General features: G+C 35.9%; 2 protein-coding genes across 3 annotated transcripts; one reads left to right on the top strand and one right to left on the bottom strand.

Moving 5' to 3' along the window:
* Positions 1 to 407: 407 nt before the first annotated feature.
* LOC114747671 (isoamylase 1, chloroplastic) lies at positions 408 to 14667 on the top strand. The gene is made up of 18 exons (XM_028936021.1): positions 408 to 998; positions 1234 to 1416; positions 1545 to 1637; positions 1875 to 2027; positions 3134 to 3225; positions 3625 to 3766; positions 3865 to 3972; positions 5338 to 5423; positions 7103 to 7174; positions 7256 to 7382; positions 8171 to 8257; positions 8650 to 8742; positions 8993 to 9151; positions 10156 to 10239; positions 11325 to 11405; positions 11483 to 11565; positions 11630 to 11747; positions 14136 to 14667. The coding sequence occupies exons 1-18, from the start codon at positions 651 to 653 to the stop codon at positions 14397 to 14399; spliced, it is 2373 nt and encodes a 790-aa protein (XP_028791854.1). The 5' UTR covers positions 408 to 650; the 3' UTR covers positions 14400 to 14667.
* A 1198-nt stretch (positions 14668 to 15865) lies between these two features.
* On the bottom strand, positions 15866 to 20998 carry LOC114747672 (ethanolamine-phosphate cytidylyltransferase). Of its 2 annotated transcripts, none has more exons than XM_028936022.1 (10): positions 20909 to 20998; positions 19912 to 20344; positions 19047 to 19282; positions 18511 to 18662; positions 17683 to 17754; positions 17465 to 17532; positions 17259 to 17379; positions 16679 to 16738; positions 16470 to 16592; positions 15866 to 16289 (listed from the first exon to the last, which is right to left on the bottom strand). In XM_028936022.1, exons 2-10 carry the CDS (start codon positions 20262 to 20264, stop codon positions 16218 to 16220), a joined length of 1257 nt encoding a protein of 418 aa, XP_028791855.1. In that variant the 5' UTR covers positions 20265 to 20344; positions 20909 to 20998; the 3' UTR covers positions 15866 to 16217. The 2 variants fall into 2 exon arrangements, with proteins under 2 accessions (XP_028791855.1, XP_028791856.1); XM_028936023.1 differs by lacking the exon at positions 20909 to 20998 and adding an exon at positions 20598 to 20678.
* Positions 20999 to 27151: the final 6153 nt, after the last annotated feature.

Raw genomic sequence — 27151 nt, 5'->3', positions numbered from 1 at the left:
GACCCCAATAATATCATTGATTATATCAATTAAAAGCATAGGTCTTTTATTAATCTTAATGTTTGTTGTGAATCAACATTCCCGTGCTGAGCCAAAAACGTATATTAAAGACTTTTTAAAAATAGGATATGAAAGTTTGTGATGGCAAAAATAACAAAAAAGAAGAATGTTTTGTTTTGTTTTTAAAAAAAAATCAGTTCATATCTCAAAATATTAATTTTAAAAATAAAAATAATAATTTAAAAATCAAAGTCATTGATAGGTCTCATTTTCAAATAATTTTTACAGTAAATATGACTACGTCAAAGACCTATTTCCTCAGCTTTGGAATTTTTTTTTTTTTGAAAAAAAGGGGAAAGAAAATAAAAGAAAAGAAGAAAAAACTGCGGCGGCAGAAGTGGCGCGGGGGAGGATCTGCGGCTGCGCTCAGCGAGCCGAGGGGGATTCTTTTGGGCCAAAGAACAGTGGGGATTGGCATGGTAGATAGTAACAGCATCGGTCTGAGGATTAAGTCGAAACATCTATGATATATGCATCATGCTATCAGCTGACTAAAGTGGCATCTGCTCTCTCTCACAACCTCATTCTCTGGATATCCATCCCACTCCCACTCTCATCTTCCCATGAATCTCTGAGCTCTTCCAATCTCCATGGCTCTCCCTCACTCTGCTCTTTCCTTCCTCATCAATGCCTTCCCTCCCTACCTCTTCCCTCCCCATTCCCACTTTCCCTCCGCATTCCATTTCTCAATCCCCACCCGCCCCTGCTTTCCCTCCCGTCTTTCCCTCCCTGCTTCCGCCCCCAGGAGTTTCGTCGTCAATGCCACAGAGGCTGCTGCTGCTGATAAGCAGCCCCTCTCCAGTCGGTTCCACATATCCACAGGATACCCTTTGCCGTTTGGAGCCACTCTCCGTGACGGTGGTGTTAATTTTGCCATTTATTCTGGCAATGCAACCTCCGCCACTCTCTGTTTGATCACTCTCTCTGATTTGCACCATGTCTGTTCATCACTCCTCTCTACTCTTCTCCCCTCTATCCTTCTTACTATTTTCTTTTTATTTTCATTTTTTCAGCTTTCGTCTTCTCTGAAGAGAAAAACATATAGATATCGTGGCTAGGACCAATCTCTTGCTTCATTTAACTATTAACATATCACATTAGTATAGTAACTTCAGAGACGGCTGATTTCTATTAGAACGTACTTGTATTAATGGTTGAATGTATTTGTTACAGAATAGAGTAACGGAGCACATTCCTCTCGATCCGTTGATCAATAAGACTGGGGATGTCTGGCATGTATTTCTGAAAGGCGATTTCAAAGATATGCTATATGGCTACAAACTTGATGGAAGGTTTTTTCCTGAAGAAGGACACTACTACGATTCTTCTCGTATATTATTAGATCCTTATGCAAAAGTTAGTGGCCAGCACTCTTCTTCTAAGGCTATGTTTGTAATATAATAAGCAAGACTAATTTCAAATTTTTACGTCTTCTTTTTACTATTGTATCGCTGTATGCTCTAATATAACTCTCACTTGTCTAGGCAGTTATAAGCAGAGGAGAGTTTGGTGCTTTAGGGCCTGACGGTAACTGCTGGCCTCAGATGGCTGGCATGATTCCTTCTTCTTCTGATGAGGTACTTTATTCTTTTTTTTTTTTTTGGGGGGGGGGGGGGAAGACTTCGGTGCATATCTGTGTGTTTGTATGTATGTCAGACTATTTTTCCTTTAACTTTTTGAATGCTACATTTTAACTTCAAATTGTTTCATGTGATCTCAATGAGTAAATTTCCAACTTTCCCTGATCAAGGGTTCATTTAGTCTACTGCAAATAGAATGGAGTAATGGTTTTTATTATTTTGTGAAATGTGCAGTTTGATTGGGAAGGAGACTTACCTCTGAAATATCCACAAAAGGATCTTATTATATATGAAATGCATGTGCGGGGTTTTACAAAGCATGAGTCAAGCAGAACTGAATTCCCCGGTACATACCTTGGTGTAGTGGAGAAACTTGACCACCTAAAGGTGAGTTTCTTATAAAGTCAAGTATGAATGTTTGATATTCCCTTCATCTCTTGTTATAAGATCCAATTTTTTTTGAATTGGTTTGTCCCTTTTTATAAGATCCCTTTTGGGTTTGTCTAAACAATAAATAGATTTTTATCCGCTTTATCTTTAATTACTATACTCTCTCTCATTATCTTTTTCCCATACATTCTCTCCTCTTCCCCCCCCTCACTCACATCTACCCACTTATAAATAAGGGCATATTTGGAGAAAAAGTATATTTCCAATGTATTTATTAGTTTTAACTAATTTTAACAATTTTCTTAAACCACGTAATATAGTTAAATGGATCTTATAATAAGGGATAGAGGGAGTACATATTAGATGTCTCTCTCTCTCTGTTTTTTTTTTAAGTGTCTCCATTTCATGGATGCAAACCTCTGGAAGGTATAAGATGGAACTTTTAAATGGTACTGTCAACTTGTAGCCCTCTTTATTTTTCGGTAAACTTGTAGCCCTTTTAAAGGTTAAAGTTCAGCTCCCCTTTTGAATTATCGAGAATGTGTGATATCAACTTTTAAAGGGGTTTCTGAGCTTTGCATTGAGTACAGAGATTAGGGTCATATGAAGTTATGGTTGCTGAGTTTTGTTCATCTGTCTTTGCATATGAACACTTTTGATGTGATTTAAGGAACACCAAAGATGTTCCTTTTCCACAATACAAGGTGATGAAAGTTGTTATGTAGATGAGCATGCATTATCCTAGCATAATTTTCATCACCATCCAAACGGAAAAATTCTTTCCAAAATTTTTTACAGAAAATAGGATTACGATAAGTAACAATAGACTTGGGAAAACCATGCACCTTGACCGCTTTATCCATAAAAATATGAGCAACATCCACTGCTTTGAAAGGATGCTTAAGAGCGATAAAATGAGCAGCTTTGGATAATCTTTCTATTACCACTACCATAGTTGTTTATGCATGCTTATCTATATAGATAATTACAATAAAGCCCATATGTCAACCCATTGCACCCGTGATATTTCCTTTCCACTTCACACAAACGGTTAATTTATTATTCATGATGTTAGTTTTCAATTGCTATAAATCCTTTTGCAGGAACTTGGGGTCAATTGTATAGAATTAATGCCATGTCATGAATTCAATGAGTTGGAATACTTCAACTACAACTCTTCACTTGGGGATTACAAGTAAGAGAATTCTTGAAACAATTGCATTTAATCATAATATCCTACTTTTTCTTGAGCATCCTGCTGATGAGCTAAATCCTAACTTGATGCTTGCTGTAGAAATTGTTACAATCTTTCTCACTGGCTTCTGTTCTGAATAAGTCGAAGTGTCAATTGTAGGTGCTGGCCAAACCATTGGCTTTTACTAAAAGTCTTTGAGCTAGCTTTTTTCTTCATTTTCGAACGTGCGATTTCATCCTGCATAGTAATATGTTAGAAGTTTCTTTCAATAATGCAGCATAATTTGATGAATTCGTGGTCTCTTACAAATACCACCACATCAGCTCTATAATTCTTGTTTTGTTTTCCTGTAATGATATAATCAACTGATGGTGATATGCTGTGTTTTTCTTCTTTTAGGGTGAACTTTTGGGGCTATTCAACTGTCAATTACTTTTCACCAATGATTAGATATTCATCCACTGGTATAAACAATTGTGGCCGGGATGGGGTCAATGAAGTTAAGTTCCTTATCAAAGAGGCACATAAACGAGGAATGGAGGTGACCATGGATTACCTGATTTTGTTTCTTTTGTATTTGTAGTTTTTCTCTCTGAATTTAATTATGTTTTCACTTTTCATTGCTAACTTTGCAACCAGGTTGTAATGGATGTTGTGTTCAATCACACAGCTGAAGGAAACGAGAAGGGTCCCATAATTTCTTTCCGAGGAATTGACAATAGTATTTATTACATGCTTGCCCCCAAGGTATACCTAACAATACTTTCACACTTGAATTATTTGATTGTTGGAAGTTTTTGAAGTTCTGGAGGGGTTCAAAAGAAGACTTTCGACAGTATGTGTAATCCATCCATTATTACATCAATTTAACTGATTACAAAGCCCATGAGAGCTGAAGATCTCTACTTTGTCCATTTTCTTGGTCGTTCATTCTACTTCTAAGTTTGCGATGGACATTCTGTTTTTCCATAAATTATACTGAACGTTTTTCTTTATGAAGAAAGTAGAGGATTTTATTCCATATCGAATTCAATACAGAAGCTGGAAATACATCAAGCAGGGTAGCCACAACTGAATGTTGGCTCCTCTCTCTAAATTCTCTATCTAATCTTTCTAACTTATTTGAATAGATTCTGCAACCTAAAACTAATGGAATGATAAAAACTGAATAATAATAAAATAATGAGAAAATGATAAACAGATAGGAATAAGAATGTAAATGGTCCAGTAGCCTGTTGGCCTCGTATGGGCCTTTACAGTCGCCAATACTTCAATATTTTTGCTGAATCATAAAATTTTACTCCGTTTTGGACATGAACAATGCATATGCTTGGGTTTTTTTCTGCAGTCAAGGAGAGGAATTTAATCTTATACATATATCTTGATAATTCGTCTTACAAAGAACTTTTGAGATTTTTCAGGGAAAGAAAAGATATGAATGCTTAAGGTAAACTAAATTCGTTTTACAAAAAAACACATAAAGCATAAAGGGCACTACTTTAAGCTAAATTCAAAAGTGACATGAAACAACCAGCAGTTGGAGAGTGCTGCCAAAATCCAGTAGCTAGAAGCAAATCTTAGTTCTCTTTCCAGTCCGGCAATGGCTCAGGTGCATATTATGTTTCATTCATTGAACTGAAAAATATAAAGCCGAAGGTGCTCTTCTCCTTTAAGTAGACAGGGAAATTCTGATGGTCAATTGTCCCCTCTTCTGTTACATATATTGTAATAATTCCAAAAACGTGTTTGCTTCCCCATTTTTCAGCCTATACTTCATCTTTCCCATTGTATCCAATGCAGCAGCTTCTCTTCTTTAGTGCCTTTGTTTCCAGGGATATATATATATATATATATATATATGACTGCACAATAAATTATAAAAGAAAACAATTAAAGTAGATAGATTACTACATAGGTTTCATTTTACCACTGAATTTTGTCTGGCCAGGCAAAGTTTATTGCTTGGTCTTAGTAAGCACTAGCACATTTAATCTATGCTTCTTCCTTGGTTTTAACTTTTGAGTTTCCTAGATGATGGTCATATATGTTTTCACTTCATATTGTTCAATGCTTTTGGCACATGATATTTAGAATAATACTCGTTTTCTACAGGGGCAGTTCTATAATTATTCAGGTTGCGGGAACACATTCAATTGCAACCATCCTTTTGTGCGGCAATTTATAGTGGACTGCTTAAGGTATGCTTATTATGATTATCAGTGGTTTGATTTTATGAAGTCAGTTTCTCTCTATATTTTACCATTTTTAAACTTCTTTTAGCATGAATATCCTGTTTCATTTTTGTTCGGAAAACTTCATCCTATTTGGCTATTAAAAGATTGTTGACTTTTATTTCTAGGGAATGGGAATCTATAGTGACTGGTTAAGGCATACATGCATATTTTTATCATAAATGTCAGATTTAGTGGTGTGTGAAAAGAAACCCATCACAAAAGATATTCATCGACATCCCCTAGATTGTTGATGATTTCATACGGACATGATTGGCACATCAATTTATGGAACGGGAACAGAGAACCCAGCAGCTAAAAATTGAAACACTTTTTTCATTCAAATTCCATATCAAAGCTTACTACCCTAAGAAAGACAAAATGCTTTGTGTCCCCCTAATTCAGCCAAGAGGGGCTACCTAAATGTGACTTTCAATTATGTAATTAATGAAGTTGTTAATAAGCCCTAAATATGATACAATTTATTAGAAATTAAAAGGTACTGTGACAAACTCCAAAATGTGCTAATTCTAGTTTGAGGATTAATTATTCAAACAAGGAATTTTACGGAAGCAAGGTTTTGAATAGTTTCAATTCAAGTTCCATTCATTTTCTAAAACGCACTATCTTAAGACAAGCTAAGAGAGATTCTTTATGCTCTGATATTTGCAGTCTAAGCACTCTTGGGCTTGCTCTAATGTTCACTTTGATTCTGTTATGACCCAAGACTGGAAAACACTAATCCTTGAATATATTAGGGAAGATTAGACTCAAAAAGTAAAAGCAAGGGATACAATTCAATACGTTCAAGATAAACACTACTCTGTTACACAACAAACACACTAACGGAACTGATACAAGAGTGATACAGATTACAACACAACAGATGACCACTAACAACAGATACAAATCACATACAGACACAACTCTCACAAACAGGTTTGCCAAACTTCCAAGAGGTTTGCACTCCTCCCCCAAGGGCCAAGCCACAATTCAGATTCTTCTCTGCCCTCCCCTTGAACCAGTGTGAATATCTAAAGGCCCAAAAAGTGACTCTCACAGGCTATCTCATAGACTTCGACTACAGAACTCTACAGTTACCCTACCTCTCTTTCTTTCTCCAAAATGGCAGGAAGCTTAGTCAAAGTTCTGAACATCAAAAAGTATATTTCCCTTTTCCGTGTTTATTCCTAAGTTTCCAAAAGTAATCCTAACAGATTCCCGACTGATATTCAAGAAAAACAAGGAGCCAAGGAGTTCAGTATTGGATTAAAAATTGTCTTTATTGTGAGGAAAAAATAAAAAGCAAAAATGTCTGTTGATTCTGACAGGCGAGGGTCCTCTGCACAAGGAAATTGTAGGAAGGAAAATAGTGACTAAAAGAAACTGGAATAACAAGTCTCTTTCCAAACAAAGGATAACATGCATAACCAACACAACTAATATCCTGTCCAGGGTTATCTTTTTTCTGAATCAGTAGTGTTAACTCCTGTTTTCACATGCATCCTTTATATTTATTATGTTAAATAATCTTCCATTGATTTGCGTTCTGATCAAATATCTTTGAGTTGTTATTCCTTGGGGTTACAGGTTGTTATCATATTGTTTGAGGATCTCACCTTTTTTTTTCCCGGTTTTTGCAACAGATATTGGGTAACAGAAATGCATGTGGATGGTTTTCGCTTTGATCTTGCTTCAATTTTGACCAGATGTAGCAGGTTATATCATATAGTGCACTATTACTCAGATATTACTGGGGAGAGTGATGTTCTTATTTTCCTCTCTCTGTTTGTCATCAGTTTGTGGGATGGAGTTAATGTTTTTGGTGCTTCGATAGACGCTGACTCAATGACAACAGGAACCCCACTTAGCAGCCCCCCATTGATTGACCTGATAAGCAACGATCCAATACTTTGCAAAGTGAAGGTTTTCTTAATTATTTTATCATTGCAAGGCTTGATTTATATTCATTCAAGGACGAATTCTCTACCATGATGAGGATCGGCTATCATTTTCTAGTAATTTACATGTCATTGAAGAAATTCAAGGAATTGGTGAATCGTTTTTAAATTGATATCTTTTTTTTTTTTTTTTTTTGGGGTGGGGGTGGGGAGAGGAAGAGGAATCTTGATAGGAAATATAACTTGTTAGGCTTGTGGTTTGCCTATTTATACAATGCCACTTATACAACCTGTAGAGCAGCATAATAGCAGTGCATGTCATAAAGAATACAGTTAGCCTATTTAGTTCTAGTATATTTAAATTCAATATTTGAAGTTTATGATATTCATGAAGTTAAGTGGTTATCAACAAAAAGGGACCAAGTAGTCTAATTTCTTTAGCTAGACAAGGCTAATTAAATATTTCAAGATGATTTAAAGAAGGTAAACAAAATTATTTCAGGGATAGAGGCTTTAATTGCAATAGACACTCGTTAGCTCATCACCTTTTGAAGTTGGAGGAGTTACAATTAGGAGACGCAATGTATCCTTGCCATGCCCAGATTGAATACCTTGGCAAATGCCCAGGGAACCATGATCTGCACTAATATATGATTTTATTATTTTTGTTTTATTAAAATGTTTTGATTTGTCAGTTATATCATTATCATTTATATAGATTAGTTTTTTCGCTGATTTATACCAACTAGCTTATATGTACACACTAAATATTGTCAAGCAAAGAAACTGAGTGTCTTAATTTCATCTTGGTAGCTTATAGCCGAAGCCTGGGATACTGGTGGCCTGTACCAAGTTGGCACATTCCCTCACTGGGGTATTTGGTCAGAATGGAATGGGAAGGTAACCTATTGACCATGCCTAAAATGTCACTAAACTTTTGGGAGCCCTCCTGCTGTCTTGTCAATGCATGTTGTTTCCTCTTTTCCTATACCATTATACCATGGGAGTAGTGCTCTCATCAATGGATATGATTGCAATCATCTTGACCATATGCAAGTCAAAATGCTAGAGTTTAACCAATTTCTGCGGGCTTCTTACCTCAATCGAAAGTGGTTATATGCGTTTAGATAATCCTCTAACTAGGGTCTTCTCTAGCAATATCAGTATTTCTCTTTGCTGTTACATAACTTGCCAAACTTCTAAAGCAAGTCATGATCTACAATATTAACATTGACATACATTTGTCATGATGAGTGAGGACCATTTATATGAAGATATTTTGTCATATGCAGTACAGGGACACGGTGCGTCAATTTATCAAAGGTACTGATGGCTTTGCTGGAGCATTTGCAGAATGCCTTTGTGGGAGTCCTAATTTATATCAGGTTTTTCTGTTGTCTCTTGTGACTTTATTAGTTCCTTTTGTGCAACAACCCCCTCTTTATTACATAGGTCCTCTTCTTTTAATTTTTTGTTAAATGGCATAAAAACACCTAAGCTAGCTGTAGGTCAATGATTTCTCATATTATTTGATTTTGGTTGTTGTTGTTATCCAGGTGACCTTAATGTTAATGCAGTTGTCTATTTCATGATGTATGCTTTCATATGGTTAATGTTAACTGTATTTTGACGCAGGGAGGTGGGAGAAAACCATGGAACAGTATCAACTTTATATGTGCTCATGATGGGTTCACTTTGGCTGACTTAGTGACCTATAACAACAAGCATAACTTGGCCAATGGAGAAAACAACAACGATGGCGAAAATCATAACAACAGCTGGAATTGTGGGCAGGTAAATGTTAAGAGACATTCTCTGGTTTGCATTTAAACAAACCCTGTAGCGTTTCTGCTTTCCTCTCATGCTTGGTGGCACTTCGTTGTTTCACTGACCTGAATATTTTTAAATTTTGATCCTAATTTTACTATCTGAAGCAATGTTTATTTTATGTTGTTATTTATTTTTTGAATGAAACAACACTATTTATGTTATTGATCATACTTAATAGATACTTGCATATTGCAATCAGTAATTCTAAATTTTTGGTTGTGCTCAATTTTTTCTGATATGGACATTCATTACAATCTGTCAAATTTTTTTTTTTTTCATATTATTTTTCCCCCACTCCTTCAAGCCTATATACAATTCGATTCAGGGCTTTTGACCATGACAATGAAGTGTTCTGCCTTCTGATTCATCATTATGCTTTTGTATATATAATTCAATGTTTACTAATTAAGTGGCATTATGTACGTAACATAGAAAATCAGTCTTTCTGATTGTCTTCCGTGCATTAGTTTAATATTTATACATTTACCATTTCCTGCCTGATCTCTTCACAAAGTTTACTCTATCTGTTGAATCTGGCCAGTTTTGAATTAGTTTTAGTTAAGCTGATACGCATAGATTTAAAGAATTTCTTAATCCTGAAATGGTATTCTTGTTTTATCAATACATATCATGTTAAACATGACATAATGTAACTGTGTATACAATGCATGCATCTTCAAGGACGTATCTTCTCATTTAGCTTTTTAGCAGAATGAACTGTGTGCGGACAGCTGCCCTTTGGTGCTCAGCACACAGCCCTTAAGGTGGAACTCCTTATATAATATGCAAAGAGGGTGTACTGCTGGTTTACATTGTTAGGCTTCATAGTGTTGTTTTTGGTTACTTGTTTCTGTCAAAAGTTTATTTTTGTATTTTCTGATTTTCTGATTTTTTTTTTTACTAGATACATGTTAATTCTTCTCCTCCTAATAAAAATTCTTCTTTTATTTTTCATTTTTTAAATGTAGGAGGGAGAATTTGCCAATGCTTCAGTGAAGAAATTAAGAAAGAGACAAATGCGCAATTTCTTCCTTTCTCTCATGGTTTCCCAGGTCAGGCTACTTTAAACAACTCGTGGTGCACCTGTAGCTCCTTGCGGACCATAAACACTTACATTTTAACTTACCTTATTATGATTTTGGTATTTCAGGTTGGAGTTTTATTTGATGGAAGTTAATTTTGCTGGTCACTCCTGTCATAATGCATAGCTGTAGAAACTGATCTGTGAAACTAATGTGAATGGATCATTGGTGGACTTCGTCAACTTCCTTGTGTAGATTATACCAACAAAAAAGAAGTAAATACAGAGAAACTGGGAGTCTAATTGAACCAAGGGTATTTAATTGTTCTACTGAAATGGAAAGGGCAAGAGTGACAGGCCCCATCACCTATAGGCCAAGGCTAGTCTTATGGGTTGTGTGAGGTGTGAGGAGACTATAATGTCTTCAACCCCTTTAAAAGCATTTTGATTTGACCTCAAGGTAGGAATGCAGATAACTGCTGTCGAAGTTCTAACTGTATTCAGCAAACTATACCATAGTATAGAGCGTCTTATGTGGGTCAATAAGCACCTTCCATTCCAAAATCGTTAGGGCTTCTTAAGGAAATGACTATTGGGATATGGTGCTGAAATAGAAGCTTCAGCACTTTATTTATTTATTTATTTTGGATACAAGGGCAAGGAACAAGCTTGAAAAATTAACACCTGGAAATCAAACGTGCTACTAATCAAACAAGATAAAACCGAGTTATCCTATGTCCAGGGAGGTTCCTGCAGAAGAGTCAGCTCCCATCTTGAATAGTGGGCTTCCTTGGAAAATCTGCACTTTATTTTGAACCTCCTCATTTAGATTCAACTGTGATATATTCAGCTAAGAACCTCCACATTTGTGATTATCTGTATATTTTTATTTTCTGTTGCACGAGTCTGCATCTGAGCTACCCATGATTTCCCTGAACCTGAAGATGGAACACCAATACGATCCAAATTATATCTATTTTAATCCTTACATTGGGTCTACAATTTTTGTTAAACCTGCTAACCTATCACTGCTTGCCTTTTAACATGGGAGGGCCAACATTTTTATGCTTCTGGATCAGGATTACTATTTACTAACATTGAACAAAAATTTGACAGGGAGTTCCGATGATTTATATGGGCGATGAATATGGACACACAAAAGGGGGCAACAACAATACATATTGTCATGATAACTATGTGATTCTCTGTCCACTAGAAAACTGCAAATTTTGCCATACTTTATTTCTATAGGTTTATTTTCAATTTTTTGGCAGCTTAATTACTTCCGATGGGATAAAAAGGAAGAATCCTCATCAGACTTCTTCAGATTCTGCCAACTTATGACTAAGTTTCGCAAGTAAGGATCTTTTACTTTCATTTCGGACTCTTTTATCTTATGTTCTGACTTTGTGATCCTTCAGGGAATGTGAGTCATTGGGCTTAGAAGACTTCGCTACATCAGAGAGGCTGCAATGGCACGGTCATGTTCCTGGAATGCCTGACTGGTCTGAAACTAGCCGCTTTGTGGCTTTTACCATGGTATGATCCTGTTTTTGCTCATATCCCTTGTAGTTGACAAATCTTTTGCTTCATTATTGCATTGTACTTCTCAAAATAAAAAACTTGAATAAACAGCTTGAGTGAAAATTTTTCTCCCTCCTTCGTGAGGGTCCATCCCTTGGGTTTCCCTTGTGTGGCATTCATCTCTCTCTGTTCATGAGAGTTGTGATCCCACTGCCTCTCTCCAGCATCTGCTGAGAGAGAGGATGTTTGGTTTTGTATGTGTGTTATGGGGGTAGTCGATGTGGGTGTCTCTCTGAAGCCAACAGGTTTAATCGTTGATGTTCAGAAGTCTTTAGAGGCGTGGAGCGAAGAAAAGATGGCAAGATGAACAGCTTCTGCTAGGCGATTGAGGATTAGCAACAAGCATCTGGATTGAAAGGATTCTGCTAGGGCCATTGATGAGCAAGAGGTAGGGGATATGCGATTTTGGCTAATGGAGGAAGGAGTTCGTCAATTTGCCTTTCTCTAGTTCTGTGAAGCTTGACAGATCTGAATCAAGATCATCCTCCACTGCATCACTTTCAAGTCACGAACCAGTGATTACATTGTTGTGGCCGTGGAGGTTAGTGGAGGACCTAAAGGCCTCATGGGTCTCCGTTCTCACAAAGGACATATAGTAGAGTAAATGGAACTCAAATATTTGGGAGAATGAGGCAAGTCTGAACAGGAAGGGTGAGGTAACGAAAAATTTGGTTTTGAATTTCTCAATTCGGTATGGCCTATTCCCTTTACACATGATCTTGTATGAGATTTGGGTGGCTGGTGTAAACATGTGGAATGATTCTCTTATACTATTAGAAACAATGAAATTCGAATGGGAATACTGGATGCTATGGTTTGTGCCACTGGATCATGTTGCTGGTGCTTGTATGGGAATGATTGTTTGGCCACAAGTACTGAAAAAATTGTAAATAAATTAAAAGATGATAAGAGATGGGTGCCACTAGGAGGCCATGTTAGTTCTAGTAGTGCAGTGGTTGCATGTGAGGGGATTATGTTGAAACAAAAAGTTAGAGAATGGATTGCTTTGTGGCTGATAATTGTATGGATTAATTCTGTATGGTTATGTGATCTCATGGACATTGATGTAGTCTTCCAGAGATTTTCTCTCTCTCTGAGGGAGAGCTTGAAAGCTGCAAGTGTTCAAGTAGCATTAGTGATGAAGGGGTTGGGCTCTTTGTTAGAGTAATTCACTGATGTAGTCTTCCATAGATTTTCTCTCTTGCTTGAAGGGAGAGCCTGAAAGCTGCAAGTGTTGAAGTAGCAGTAGCGATAAAGGGGTTGGGCTCTTTTGTAGAGTAATTCTTACGATTACCACCCCTCCTGGCCGCATGCTTGCTTTGTGAAACATTGGGATTTAGCTGTTACAATGTTGAGTTGCCAGGTGTCCTTACAAGCCTCTCTGTTATTTTGATGTCTGAGATCGCTAAATGTTCGGGAGTTCCTCTATTCAATCCTTTTCCTTCTTCTTGTTGCTGGATATCTCGTTTGTACATATCTTCTCTTTGTTTCTCAAGCCTCATATTGTGACTAGCATTTGTTGTTGCAGAATAAACCAATTTCAAAATAGAATAAGATACTCGATAAAGCATGAGTTCCAGTATCATAAGTCTTTCCAAGCTGTTACAATGTTGAGTTGCCAGGTGTCCTTAGAAGCCTCTCTGTTATTTTGATGTCTGTTCATCTTATTGTCACTATTGCTTTATTTGGTTCTGACTTTGAGGTTGCTTTGTCTGAATATGTTTTGACGCTGGTTACTGATGCATAATGGGAGTGAGATCATTATGGATTGAAAATTGCGAAATTCAATGGGTGATGATGTCTTGGCTGAAATATGTGAAAACTTGAACTGTTTTGCAAAGCCAGAAGCTGAGAGGAGTTTTGGCACTATGCTTCTATACTGTGGAAGGATATGTTTGGCTCAGTTTTGCTTTGTGCTGGGATGCTCTGTAGGTCTTGAAAGATCTTCAGGAAGCTTCTTCCACCCTTGTCCAAAAAGGAGTTTTGGCGTATACGGGGTTGGGCAGTCTTTGGACAACCACCTCTTCTAGTACTGAGTTACATCACATAGGGCTATTCTTTCCTCTTACTGTTATTTTTTTCTCTCTTTGGTTTCATTCTTCAAGAGAGAGGTTTGCATATTGTTAGTTGTACTTGGCTCCTAGGTTACTTTCCTTCCTATTTCACAAATTATTTCAGTCCATTTATGTAATAGTTTTGAGGTTTAAAATTTTTGCCCATCAAGTTCTCCATTCCAACATATGCCACCAGAGTTCCAGGCTTAAAACATATTTATCCTCCTTTTGTTGGAATACTCCGTGAATGATTGACTTGTGTCCTTATTTGGAATAAACTTGTACCCAGATTGACTCGGTGAAGGGAGAAATTTACGTTGCTTTCAATACGAGTCATTTACCGGTGACAATTAGCTTGCCCGGGCGTCCTGGATCCAGATGGGAGCCCCTGGTAGACACCAGTAAGTCTTCACCTTATGACTTTCTCGCAGCAGACCTACCTCAGAGAGACATTGCAGTGCAACAGTATGCTCAATTCCTTGATGCTAACTTTTATCCAATGTTGAGTTACTCTTCTATCATCCTCCTGCTTACTCCTGATCCCAACGTTTAATTTGGAAAATTCTGTTGCCTCCAAGGCACCTTTCCTCGTTATCAGCAATATTTTTCTGTGTAATGGAACAAATTATTTTCGTGTAAAAAGAAACAGCTCTACATCTATTTAATGGGTATGTATTTCAGTTGCTTACATGAATTTAAAATATAACTCAAAGTAAGTCTTTCATATATGAAGCACTTAGATTGAGTCTAAGGTATTGGTATAGCCGATTGATGTAAATATTTTTTATATGACAAATTTGATGCAAAGATGTCTAGGAAAAGCTGAAATGGTGGTTGCCCTATAAGCGATCGATGTGAGTATTTTGTTAGATGACAGACTCAACGATCGTCTGACTGTTGTGCCTTGGCTTGCCTCTCAATTTGGTGGGCACACACAAGTAGGCATTAAGAAGATAGCAACTCCGCGTTTGCTTTCCTCAGTCTTGCATTTCTAAGAATATGTTGAGTTTAGGATGGAATGGAATGGGACAGCCATGGATGGTGTGGAATAAAGTGGGGTGGGGATTTCATTTTAACAATCTTTGAGAGTTGTTATAAAATAAATGGAATAAGATTACTTATACTTTTGTAATTTTATGGTGGGGGAGGAGAAAGTGAGAGAAGGGGTGAGAAGAATAAGCGGTAGTTGTGCAATTTATTTCTAGTCATTCCATCTTAGGAAAAAGGGCCTTTCAAATGACTAACGATGTTTTAAATGGCCATCCCAAATCATTCCTCTCACTTTGGAAAAATTCTCATAAAACAATAATACATGCATTTAACCTCTCTCACTCTATTCCATTTAATTCTAGAAAAGTTTCTTATTTGCTTGTGGAGCAATGATGAAATGTTAGATTTCAAATGAAACAATATTAACTGTTTAACATGTTAGTTAAAATGATACGGAAGTATATATGAAGTTTTCAAAATGATAAAAAATGCCATGGTTATTAAGTTAACTAATGCTAATCATTTAACAAACAATCCCATGTGTTGCACGGTATTTTCACTCCCCACAACCATGTCCGCTATTATAAAGTCTTTTGCATAATTTCATGGTAGCACCTTCTCAGTATTAAAGCTGCTGCTCCGCCAATTGCCTCATCCGCTATCATTTTCTTTGGTTTCTTCTTTGTCTGTACTTTTGCCTCGAAGCTAACTAGTTATAGATTAGGAACACCGTGATTACAAATTAACCATGCGTGGGAGACGGAGAGGAGATTAAGAAGGTGGAGGTCAAAACATCGAAGAAACTTTTCAAATATTTTCTTGACTAATATGTTTGTTAAACAATCAATAACAACCAATGAATATATTTGTACTTTAACCCAAAAGTAAATCAAATGCAGTGACGCTTCTAACAAATAACTAGGAATTAGTGTCCGACTCTCAACGTCTAGAAATGCATCGTCTTCGAACACGTGCTTCTACTGCGCAATTTTCAGAATAATTTTAAACTGCTTATAATTGAAAATCAAATAGCAGGAAAATTCATGATACATTCAAAACTTGTACTAGTCAATTTTGTGTTTAAATGGACAAACTCGGGTTGTGGCGCACCCCCCCCCCCCATATGTAAGACAACAAAAAAAAAATCCAAATTCTACAGAAATGGGAGGAGGTATACCACCAAGGAAGCCACCTAATAAATAAAATGGAAAAACATGATGGTTTCCCAATGTTCTTGTGAGGCCTTTTCGTGAAGTATCATCCTCTGAACACGTCCTTCAAATAAATATCATTCCTTTTCTATCCATAGGACACCAATTGTGATAAAGGTAAGTCAAAGTGCAGCACCAAACTATGCTCCAACACGTCTATATATATACAGCTAGTCTCCGGAAACATATTTTTTCTCTTCGTAGTATTTCTTCTCACTCGTAGCCTTCTTAGCATTGCGTTTCTGCAGCACAAGCAAAAGTGGAAGCAAAAATATTTGATGTCACTATAACTTTTCGCTTTCCTTCTTTTTTTTTTCCCCAAAAAGGAAAGGGTGGGGTTTAGGATCATGCGTCAAGAATATCATTGATGCGAAACCCGAGGGTTGCTCCAATATCAAGAAAGCAAATAAAATTAAGACTACCTTGTAAGCTTCGTGATTAGCCATTATCCTTCGGGCCACTGAAGTAGTGGTTACTTCCTTTGGGCTATCGAGCAACCGGAATATTCCCTTCATCATTGGTACCTTGTATGGATCAATATCACACTGCAAGGCAATATTTTTTTCCTGGCATGTTAAATGGAAATCGGTATTTTATCACATGTGAGCTTACAGATGATGAATGAGCTTACATTTTGTGACTTCTCTGCGACTGTGCCATGAACAACTAGGGAGATATTGAAAGTTGTAATCTGTTTCGAAACAAATGTACACCTCGTCATATGTAAATGATACACAAAGAAAATAGAAATTATCCTTGATGATGAGATCAGATGGGATAGACAAGCCTGGAAAAAACATGAAACAGTTGCTAGCCGAAACATCAAAGCAAACAAGAGACAGGCTAATAGCTTTGACGGTGACACAACACAACAGGGAACATCACAGATCCAACTTCCAACTCATTAATAACAGCCTGATGGTGAGAAACAAGAGGAAGGATCTGTTCGTTTACTCACTAAGGTTTGACCGATCATCACAAATAACTTATCAAGATGAAACCTTTCCTCCTTCTCTCTCTAGGTTGTATGCTCGTATTTATCCATAAAATCATCATACAGCAGTCATATTGAAATTAATTAACAATTTAAATGTACAAAAAGTCGGTTTCTGTACACATACACTAGGAATAATTCCAACTAAGATATTTCCATAATGATACAATGATAGCTGCTTTAATGTGATTCAAAAAATGTGACAACAGGAACTTACCATATCATTTGTAATTTCCCAAGGCGCACCGATAATGACCTCATCTACATAACGACAAGCCAGCACACTGAGACTACGTTCATGTAATTGCATAATTGGATAGTGGCTCCCCCGATGTTCACTACAGGAAAGTTTTATCTACTCTTCAAGATAATACCAAAATAAACTCCATAAAGTCAAGTTTTGCATGATAACAAACTGCATACCTCACTGTCTCGTCAGTGTGGACACCAACTAGAAGAAAATCTCCAAGCTCCCGAGCCCTCTTAAGAATCTGAAAGCAAATGAAATAATGATTAAAGAATCATACACTATAATAGAAATTAGATCACATTTTACCTTTAAAATATATTTTCATATTATGATAAAATTTAATTTTTGACTGTAATAATACTAAATTAAACCCATGTATAAATCTGTTTACCTCAACATGTCCTGCATGGAAGAGATCAAATGCCCCATCAATGTAAACAATACGAGCATTTGGTCCAGGGCCCTATAATAAGGAAGGAGTCAATAATTATTTTTTCAATGGGGAAAAACCCTCAAAACTAGAATGTAAGAAGACAGAGCTCTGCAAGTTTCAAAAGTCACACCACTGTTCTAGACATAGAGATTTACTAACCAAAAGGTCCAAATCATATAATATGTGTGTGTGTGTGTGTGTGTATCCATCCACATAAAAACTATATCGTAAAATTCCATATATATTTCAATCAATTGAAATATCTCTAAATGTATTAATAGACACAAATAAATATTCATTGAAGCTTTATTCTGCACTGAATTCTAATGTGATCTGCATTAGCTGTTTTCCTAATATAATCTAGCTGAAAGTGTCATTTGAGAATCAAGAAAGAATCTGCCACTGCTAGAAATTAAAATTTTGCCCAATTCTCCAAAACTTGAAGTTAAATAAGACAGTAGAAAGGCCCTAAATGGGAGAAAGAGACATCTTATAATTTTGGCCAATCCATTCAAGATTAGACACTTCACAACTCATCATGCCCACTCTTGAATGGCAAGGACAGCACTATGATGCAAAGACCTACCCATGAAAAGACAGTAAAAAAATGTAAAGACCGTCAAGCCCAAAATGTAAACAAGTGACATTTATTGGATTAGATCAACCAACATAGAATACATGACGTCAGAAGAGGAACAATAAAAAATATAGCAAGAGACTAAAATCCACCAATTTGATTAGTAGAATTACAGAACAACACAGTTAGGCCACACCAGCAAAATATACCTTGCCATTTGAAAACTGGACAATGCGTCGGGAAGTTGGTAAGAAATGCGCCAAATGGGCACCCTTCAACTGGCTTTCTTCCTCAGGCCTTGCATCATTGTCATCATGATCTTTACAAACTTTCGTATCTCCCAGAGAAGAAAGTATTCTGCCTGCAATGACACAATATTAGCAGTAATATGTATGATAAGCACAAAAATGATGTGCTGAAATTAGCTGGGTACAAGAGAATCACATCAATTAAGATGCTCTACGAATTTGAGAGAACCTTAGATAATCTTTTGAGCTTAAATAACTTAATTGTCACACTTGCAGGTGTGCACAGAAACAAATGTACAGAGTTTTTTTCCTTCTTTTTCTCCTCTTGCCAATGAATAGTTGCTTCAACAAGAACTTGCAAAGAAGTTCACCCAAAAAAAAAAAAAAACAACTTGCAACGAAAAAGGTCTTAACTTATTCATCAGGAACCCAATAAAAATAATCATGATTTGCAGAACTTCTGACATTTTACAGATATAGATAGACAAACTCAGTACCTACGATATCTGTGCTGGAAACTCCTTCAGTACGTTTAATTTGCTTATAGCGCCCAGCTTTCTTTGCCAAGGCATAAGCGTCAGTCCCATCTGGAAGCAGGCAAGGATCATCACCGTGTATGATATAGTCTACTTTGTATTCATGAAAGAGACGATTCAAGAATTGCTCAGTAATAGCATAGGGAGCATCAGTAATGACTTCATCCACCCATTTCAATCCACTCACAAGGGCCAGCCTGGAAGGTTAAATACATTTTCAAATCGGAAGGGCACTTCCACATTGCAGATTTAAAATTCCCTAATATATCCTGTACATTTAATAACGCTACAATATCAATATTCAGGGACTGATCATATAACGTTCCTCTAAACTTCAATTGTCTTTTACAATCTTGATTAGCATTAATGTCTTTCACGCAATTCAAGTTTCTTTCGTTGTCATTGGCTATATAATGGAATTAAAGTAGAAATGACTAGAGCAAATTGGCGGATTCAAAATGCCAAAGAACTCACAAGTTACAACAACAAAATCTCAGCCCCAGTCGTACATAATATATGGGCGGCTAGCAACTACGAGTGAAACAATTACCAACATAAGTTTGTACATTTCAGAGGTAAACTTGAGACCCCAAAAGGAAAGCAATTCGGGTAGGTTGTAAATCACGAATTTGCCCCAAAAAAAGAAACAACCAAGGAAAGAAAAATAGAAGATCATGTAAATATCGATTCTTAAAAATTAAACTCATTAGTGATTTTGCCTAAGGGTAGGGGAAAGAACATGGGGGTAGTAGATGAAAAAGGATCACCTAACATAGTACAAAAAGCCTGAGTATGCATAAACGTTAATGAAACTAAAAAAGTGTACCTCTCCTCCATCGACAAAACGGGCGGACCTTTATTAGCCAAAATCTCCTCGTCATTAACAAGACCCACAACTAACTCATCCCCAAGCGCTTTTGCTTGTCTGAGAGCATTAGCATGCCCATAATGCATCAGATCAAAACAACCATCCATATAAACCCGAACGCGCTTCTTCCCAATTCTCTTTTTGCGGAAAACTCCCAAACCAGACCAGGAGTATGGCAGAGAAGGAACTCCAATCCCTCCAAAATAACTAGATGACAGTCCCAGCAAGGCAGCTGTGAGCATTAGACCACCAAAGAGGTGTGGGCTGTAGGATACCCCGTCCCAAATCCAACCGTTACCTTCATAATCCATGATTGTCTCTATCTCTGTCGCCAATTCACCGCACCTCGGAAACTAGAATCTATTTGTGGGAGGAGACACAGATGACGGACCTGCGAGAAAGCTACCATGATTACATATTTCTAATCTTATTCAGAACAAACAACGGATAAGCATAACGAGAGAATTCTAATTGATTTGAGAATATCAGCCAGCAGGGAGAAGATTGACGAATCAGGCACCGATGGAAATCCTTCCCGACACACGAGAGGCACAATTGCAAGTAAAATGTCGATGGAGGCCACATAAATATCGAATAACAAAGAAAGAGACTTCAGATCAAGGAATTCTGAATCTAACTCGTACACTTTCCCCTTTGTCAGAAATCTCCAAAGACAAATCTTCCTGATGCAGCGCCAGTAAATTTGGCAGCACAAATAAGAATACAGAAAGGAAACCGACCTCAAATCTTCAATAAAAATTGAAAGATGTTTCGAGGAAGCGAAAAGGAAAATGAGCAAATTTCTGGAAGACAAGCAATTTGAAGAGAAGCTACGGAGAAAAAAATAAAAAGATGAAAAATCGGGCAGGAATCAAGAATGACAGAGGTTTCATGCTTTAAGCATTTAGCCATGCGCCCTGAAAAGGATGGGTTGGGCGTGGGATCGAATCTTTACCTCTTCCTTCTCCGTTTGTCTGTGCTCCTCTTTCTCCGTTGGATTCCAATGGAAGAAACGTCTTCTCATGTTTTGCAAGGAAAAGCTGTCTTAAATAGATGCTACTTTGTTGGACAAAAAAATATATATGCTACTTTTTTCCCCAATTGATATTTTTTTATTGAAAAGCAAATAGCGTAAATGTCACCGCAAAATATCTGTTTCTGATTTTATATTATTATTGCATCGTATCGTATGAACTGACTCAATGCTGCCGACTTGATGTGACTTGCTCAGCTTTTGGGGGAATGGGTTATGACTTATGCCTCGGTGTGAAATAGTATCTCCTTGCGTACGCCAGGAGACCCAGGGAACGGGTTTCACTTTCACAAGATGTCACTTTTCTTCCTTTGATGATTTCAATCATTTTCTGGAAGATCTCTCTCTATTGACATTCTTGACTGTAATTTCAGGCCTATTTTTTATGACTCCCGTCTAATTGTCCTCAGGTCTTATCAATAAAAAACCAATCCAGGAAGTAATTGCACCATGTAGTAAAGCCATACTGAACACCAAAATATAATGCTGCACTAAAAGGATAGTCCCCATAAGTCAGATGAACATTTCAGAACAGTATAAAGTGCACTAAATTGAATAAGATGGACATGTCATGTGAGACTATCTTATTGTCACTAAGTTAACATACAAAAGGAGGTTAAACAGCATTTTTATCTGGAAAATTTTCAAAAAGGTGCTGCAAGTATAAAAAAATTTTTGGGTGCAACTTTACTCTGAAAATATTAAAAACACAGTAATTTTATCCTGTCTTAATAGACCTAAACGGTCAGCACTTGTTGACCGAGTTAAAAAAGCATTTCTGTCCTAAAAATTTTCAAAAAGGAGCTATGGGTATCTGAAAATTTTTTTTAGTACAATTTTACCTTGAAAGTAATAAAAACATAGCAATTTTACCCTATTTTAAATTGTCACTTGACTCTTATATAATATATCAATTTATAGGCTACCTAAATTAATTTGAGAGAAAATGATAAATATGAGAAATAAAGTGGACTAAAATCTTACATTTAGAACAAAATTTAACTTTCAACTAACTTTTATATTAAGAATAAAGAGTATTCATCTATATTTTTATTAATATTTTATCATAGATATAAAGCTTTTTAATTTTATTTTTTAAATAAAAAGCATACGTTTATTTTACATGTTACATGAAACTTTAGAAATCACAACTCAAGTAAATAATTTATTAAAAAAACACTGCTTATAATTTTTTTATATTTTATATTGATATATTATCTTATCTTAAGCGCCACATCATCATCTCACTAAAAAAAAAAACAAAAGAAACATCTTTTCCCTTTTATCGTCATCATCGGCGTTCGTGCAAACATGAACAATCAACAAAAATAACCATAAAACCATATCAACAATTACCAAATATGTAGATGAAAAAATAAATTTGGAAAAGATAAAGCTTTTTGCCTTCATCATCATCAGCATCCATGACCATTATATTAAAAAAAAAAAAGAACAAACCAAATGAAACTAGAAATTTCTTTAAGCTTTTGGTTGATAAAGGTACCAAAAATGGTAAGAAAATATATCAACATAAAATATAAAAAAATTTATATGAAGCATTTTTTTGATAAGTTATTATTTACTTGGGTGGTCATTTCAAAAGCTCGATACAATATGTAAAATAAACGCATGTCTAATTTATATATATAATAAATAAAATTGAAAAATGTTATGTCTATGATAAAATATATATATGAATACTTCTTATCCTTAATATAAGAGCTAATTAAAAATTATATTTAGTTTTAAATATGAGATTTTAGTCTACTTTGCTTCTTATGTTTATTATTTTCTCTCAAACTAATTTAAGTAACCTATAAATTAATATATTATATGAGAGTCAAGTGATAATTCAAAGTAAGGTGAAGTTGCTACATTTTTTACTATTTTCAGGGCAAAATTGCACCAGAAAAAAAATTCCAAATACTAACAATTCCTTTTTGAAAACTTCTGAGGCAAAAATATTTTTTTAACTCGGTCAATTTGGTTCTACTAGGATAAGGCAAAATTGCTATGTTTTTAGTATTTTTAGGGAAAATTAAAATTACACTAAAAAAAATTTCGGATATCCACAGCTCCTTTTTAAAAACTTCCAAGGCAAAATGCTGTTTAATCCTATCTTAAATCAATAATTTTATATCTAATTATCTCTTGATTGCGTATTAAGTAAACATTAATCCAAAAGACTGCTTTCCCACCAACTTTATAAGGACATAAGTCAGAGATTACACAAAGTCTGTACTGCATCAACTAAATTATAATCTGAACCTTTCACTCAACCTTAAACAAATAGACAGAACTTTAAGAAACATAATATGGCAAAGTTCCATCACTACACTTTCGCCACTCAATTTTGAACAATCATATGACAACACTATACAATGAGTAGGTAATAACACAATGCATCTCATCTCAATTATTTTATAATGAATTCGGTGGTGGATATGCTATTATACATTGTTGAATGATCAGTGACGGTAAATAATTGCTTCATTTAATTGATTTTTATAACTAAATATTTAAATTAAATGTTTGATTTATACTTTTTTAAAAATATAATTAGTTCAATTACAATTAAAAAATTATAAGATACCAGTCAAACATAGATATCCTGATTGCCCCTCAAACATAAATTTCTGAAACATTATGCATGGTAAAAAAATATTCTGAAACATTATAAATTCCACTCATATGCTGAACTCAATAATACTAGTTCCAATCCTTAATATAAAAGCTAGTTAACTCATTTGAATAAATTAAAAAAACTAGTTAAATTAGTTATTTGTAATACATAAGTGTTGTTTTTCCTAAAATACTCTTGCTAATCAAGTGTATTGGTTAAAATTATCATTATTTCAAAGACTATTTTAGAAAAAATGAATAAATATGAGAAATAAAGTAGATTGAGGTTTTATATTTAGAACCAAAATAAAAATCAAACAAGCTCTTATATCAAAAACTGAGGTACTAACTTTTAACAAACATACCGAACCATTGTCAGACCGCTCTCTCTTAACCAAGTCTAACAACAGATCATCCTATTCTTTCAAACTTTGCACTGCTTGATAAAGTAATTACATATATAAATTGATTGGGTTGTTGCATGTATCTTATCCCTCTTGACTAATACAGTCCCAACAGTTCAAAACTCCAATACTACCTCCTGTGTGTGCTTGATTGCTTTAGATTTGTTATCTAGTGTGCTGTGTGCAAGAGTTTTTATACATTTTTTTTATTCAGTTGGCTACTCATCTTTTTTTATCTCTTCACTTGCGCAATGGAGAAACATGTTTGGTTAAGAACTATCAAGTCAAATAGGGCTACATATTATTGCACACCAATTCAATCACATTGACATCAAACAAAAAGTAATATATTATTAAGCATCCCATACTTAAAATAGTTTGCACAATGATAATATTCTGCTGGCATGCAATAAACAAATAATACATCTGCCCACAGAAATAATTAATGACGAATTGACGAGCTTTAATCTAATCAAAACACAATCAGGACATGATGAATGTTAGGAGATAATTGCTCAATCAAACATCCAATATCTTTTCAAATCTGATCATACCTAACATAATACATAATTGGTATTTAACTATTTCATCAATCCACCAAAAACCATGCCCCTCCTAATCACGAAAGCTAGGCAGTTAAACTATTCTACTTAAGCTAAGAAACAGTTTCAATTCCTTGAAGGATCCCTCAGCATCTCTCTCCTCAAATAATGGACTTCACAAAATGCTGGGTTCCAATATGCCCTTGTAGCATTCTTATAGTCTGTCAAAGATGGGTCTCCTGGAAACAACAAATAATAATACATAATCAATCATATATACTGTGAAGAAATTCACAACATGTTAGTCCCCTGAACAATTGAGCATGTTAGTGAAGTGGACTTAAAGAACCAAAGAAGTAAAAAGAAATTAAAGTAACTCACTTACATGTTGCTAAAGCAAGAAATTAAACTACATTAAATTTTATAGAAGATGAAACTTAAAGAACGCCCCCCCGGGGGGGTGAGGAAGGAAGCACCTTACTTACATCCTCATCAAAAACTATAATGTCCAGCGAAAGCAACTTCTTTGGTTAGCCATAGTCACTCTCACAATAATCACTCTCCGCATCTCGACCGAAGAATAAATAGCATACTCATATTCTACGACCGTTGTTCAGAACCAAGAGATGGAATGGAAGAATCCAATCAGAAAAGGGAGAAACAATTTTATGAAAGGTACGAGAACAAGAAATGAGAACAGTAAACACATGGAAGACAATGATTGGAACAAAAGAAATCACAAAGAACGATATAAATTCATAATTATTCAATTTCTTCCACCTAACACAAAGAAAGAAATCACCAAACTGCAATAAATTTTCATCTATGAACAACACAAAGGACGATTATAACACACGGGACGAATGGTATAAAAGAATGGAACATGCGTACCTCAACTGAAACTCCCCCCTTCTTCAAATTCAATGAGCGCAGTAACCGGAGCAAATCATCAGTCTCGCCGCTCATAAAGCAAGCCTTACAAGGTAACTGACCTATATGGCGACCATTAACTACTATGCACAAGCGTGATTTTAAATAAATGGGAGAGAACAGATTGCTACAAGCAGCCAGATAGAATTGGTCGCTACTGTTTATTAGCACAGTGATATGAGTCAGAAGCCCTTAGGCTTATAATTGATTTTTATTTATAATTTATGCTTATATAGAAACTAATATTTTAAATGGTTAGATTATAGGACAAAATTGTGTGGAGTCAAAATTCAAGGATTTCAAACCATAAGAATTTAATTGCATCTGGTTAAAACTTAAGGATTGAGTAAGAGTTTAGTTAAAATTATAAGCACAAAATTTGTCATCATTAGCGTCAAGATGGTCTTGTGCTGAGCCAGTCATTCGGGTTTGGTGTCCTGCTCAGTCCTTTTGTGAGATGTTTGATGATTAACACAGACGGCGTTTTTCCTTTACGATTTACACCAGAGGGGTTATTCGACGTGCAACCTCTCCCATTCATTCCCACCCTCGTTCATCCTCTTCTCTAATCATCGCCCTTCATTTCATCTACGGCTTAAAACGATCTCACTTATCCCAGCGATAGTTTTTTGCGAAAGAGTCCATGTTTCATCCCTTCTTGTTTTGGAAAGGAGTCTATGTTTCATCCCTTATCATCAAAAGCACCGGACTGATGCAGACGCACCCTGCCTCGCTGCCTGTGAAACGTCCTGGCTTCCATTGCCTGGTAGCTTATAAAACCTCCTGCATTTTATTATAACCATAGACAACAGGTTTCCAAATGCAACACCCACAAAGCCTTGGAACTCCATAGCTCATAAAGGTCTAATTTTTTTTTTTACCCTCCCAGTTTACCGGAGCTTTGTTCCAACTACATCTAGATCCGACCGCGTCATACACCTGGCTGTGTGGGTGAGTCTCCCAACGAAAATTTCTGCATACGTTAAGGTTCGAATTCGAGACTTCGCTTAAACGGTACCAAGCAACTTATTACTTGGACCAACTCCCGTTGGTCATAAAGGTCTAATTAAGTTCACTGGATAAAGCTACCTTGTACCTCGTCGAGTCATCGTCATTTAGTGGGCTTGTTGCTTTACGTTTTCGTCTTCTTGGGCTTTCTCCTTTATTGTCACCAAAAAAAAAAAAAGATCATGTCCTAACCGTTCATCTTAACTACATGCAACCGGCGCCAGAAAGAAAATTTATAATGAGGAAATCATAAAACTATCAGATGCTAAAGTACAGGTATTTAGACTTTCAGCTTTTACTCTTTACTGTCCAAAATCCAAGTTCAGAAGTCGTAAAAGCCAGGTCCTTCGTAACCTTCATGCCAGGAAAATAATTTGGAAATGATTTTGGGGATGAGTCAAATAATCCTCCCATTTTTAATACCACGAGTTCACGCACCTCGGGAGAAAAAGATGAAACTGAGAATGGGCAAAACGACGTTGCTAGGATAAATGGGTTTGTTTGTAGGCATAGATGAAATGAAGGGCAATGGTTAGGGAAGATGATGAAAAGAGGATGGGAAGAAACACGAGAGGTTCCGCAACGGGGGTTATTAGCGTCCCAGAGACTAGAAACTGAATATTCAATTGTATCTATCAAACCCGGAATGCAAGTTTTGT

The sequence above is a fragment of the Neltuma alba genome, unplaced genomic scaffold (genome assembly GCF_004799145.2).
Source record: "Neltuma alba isolate B1F8T4 unplaced genomic scaffold, ASM479914v2 tig00005401_pilon, whole genome shotgun sequence".
Lineage (NCBI taxonomy): Eukaryota > Viridiplantae > Streptophyta > Magnoliopsida > Fabales > Fabaceae > Neltuma > Neltuma alba.
The sequence above is the reverse complement of the archived record's forward strand: the minus strand, read 5'-3'. Positions and strand labels throughout refer to the sequence as shown.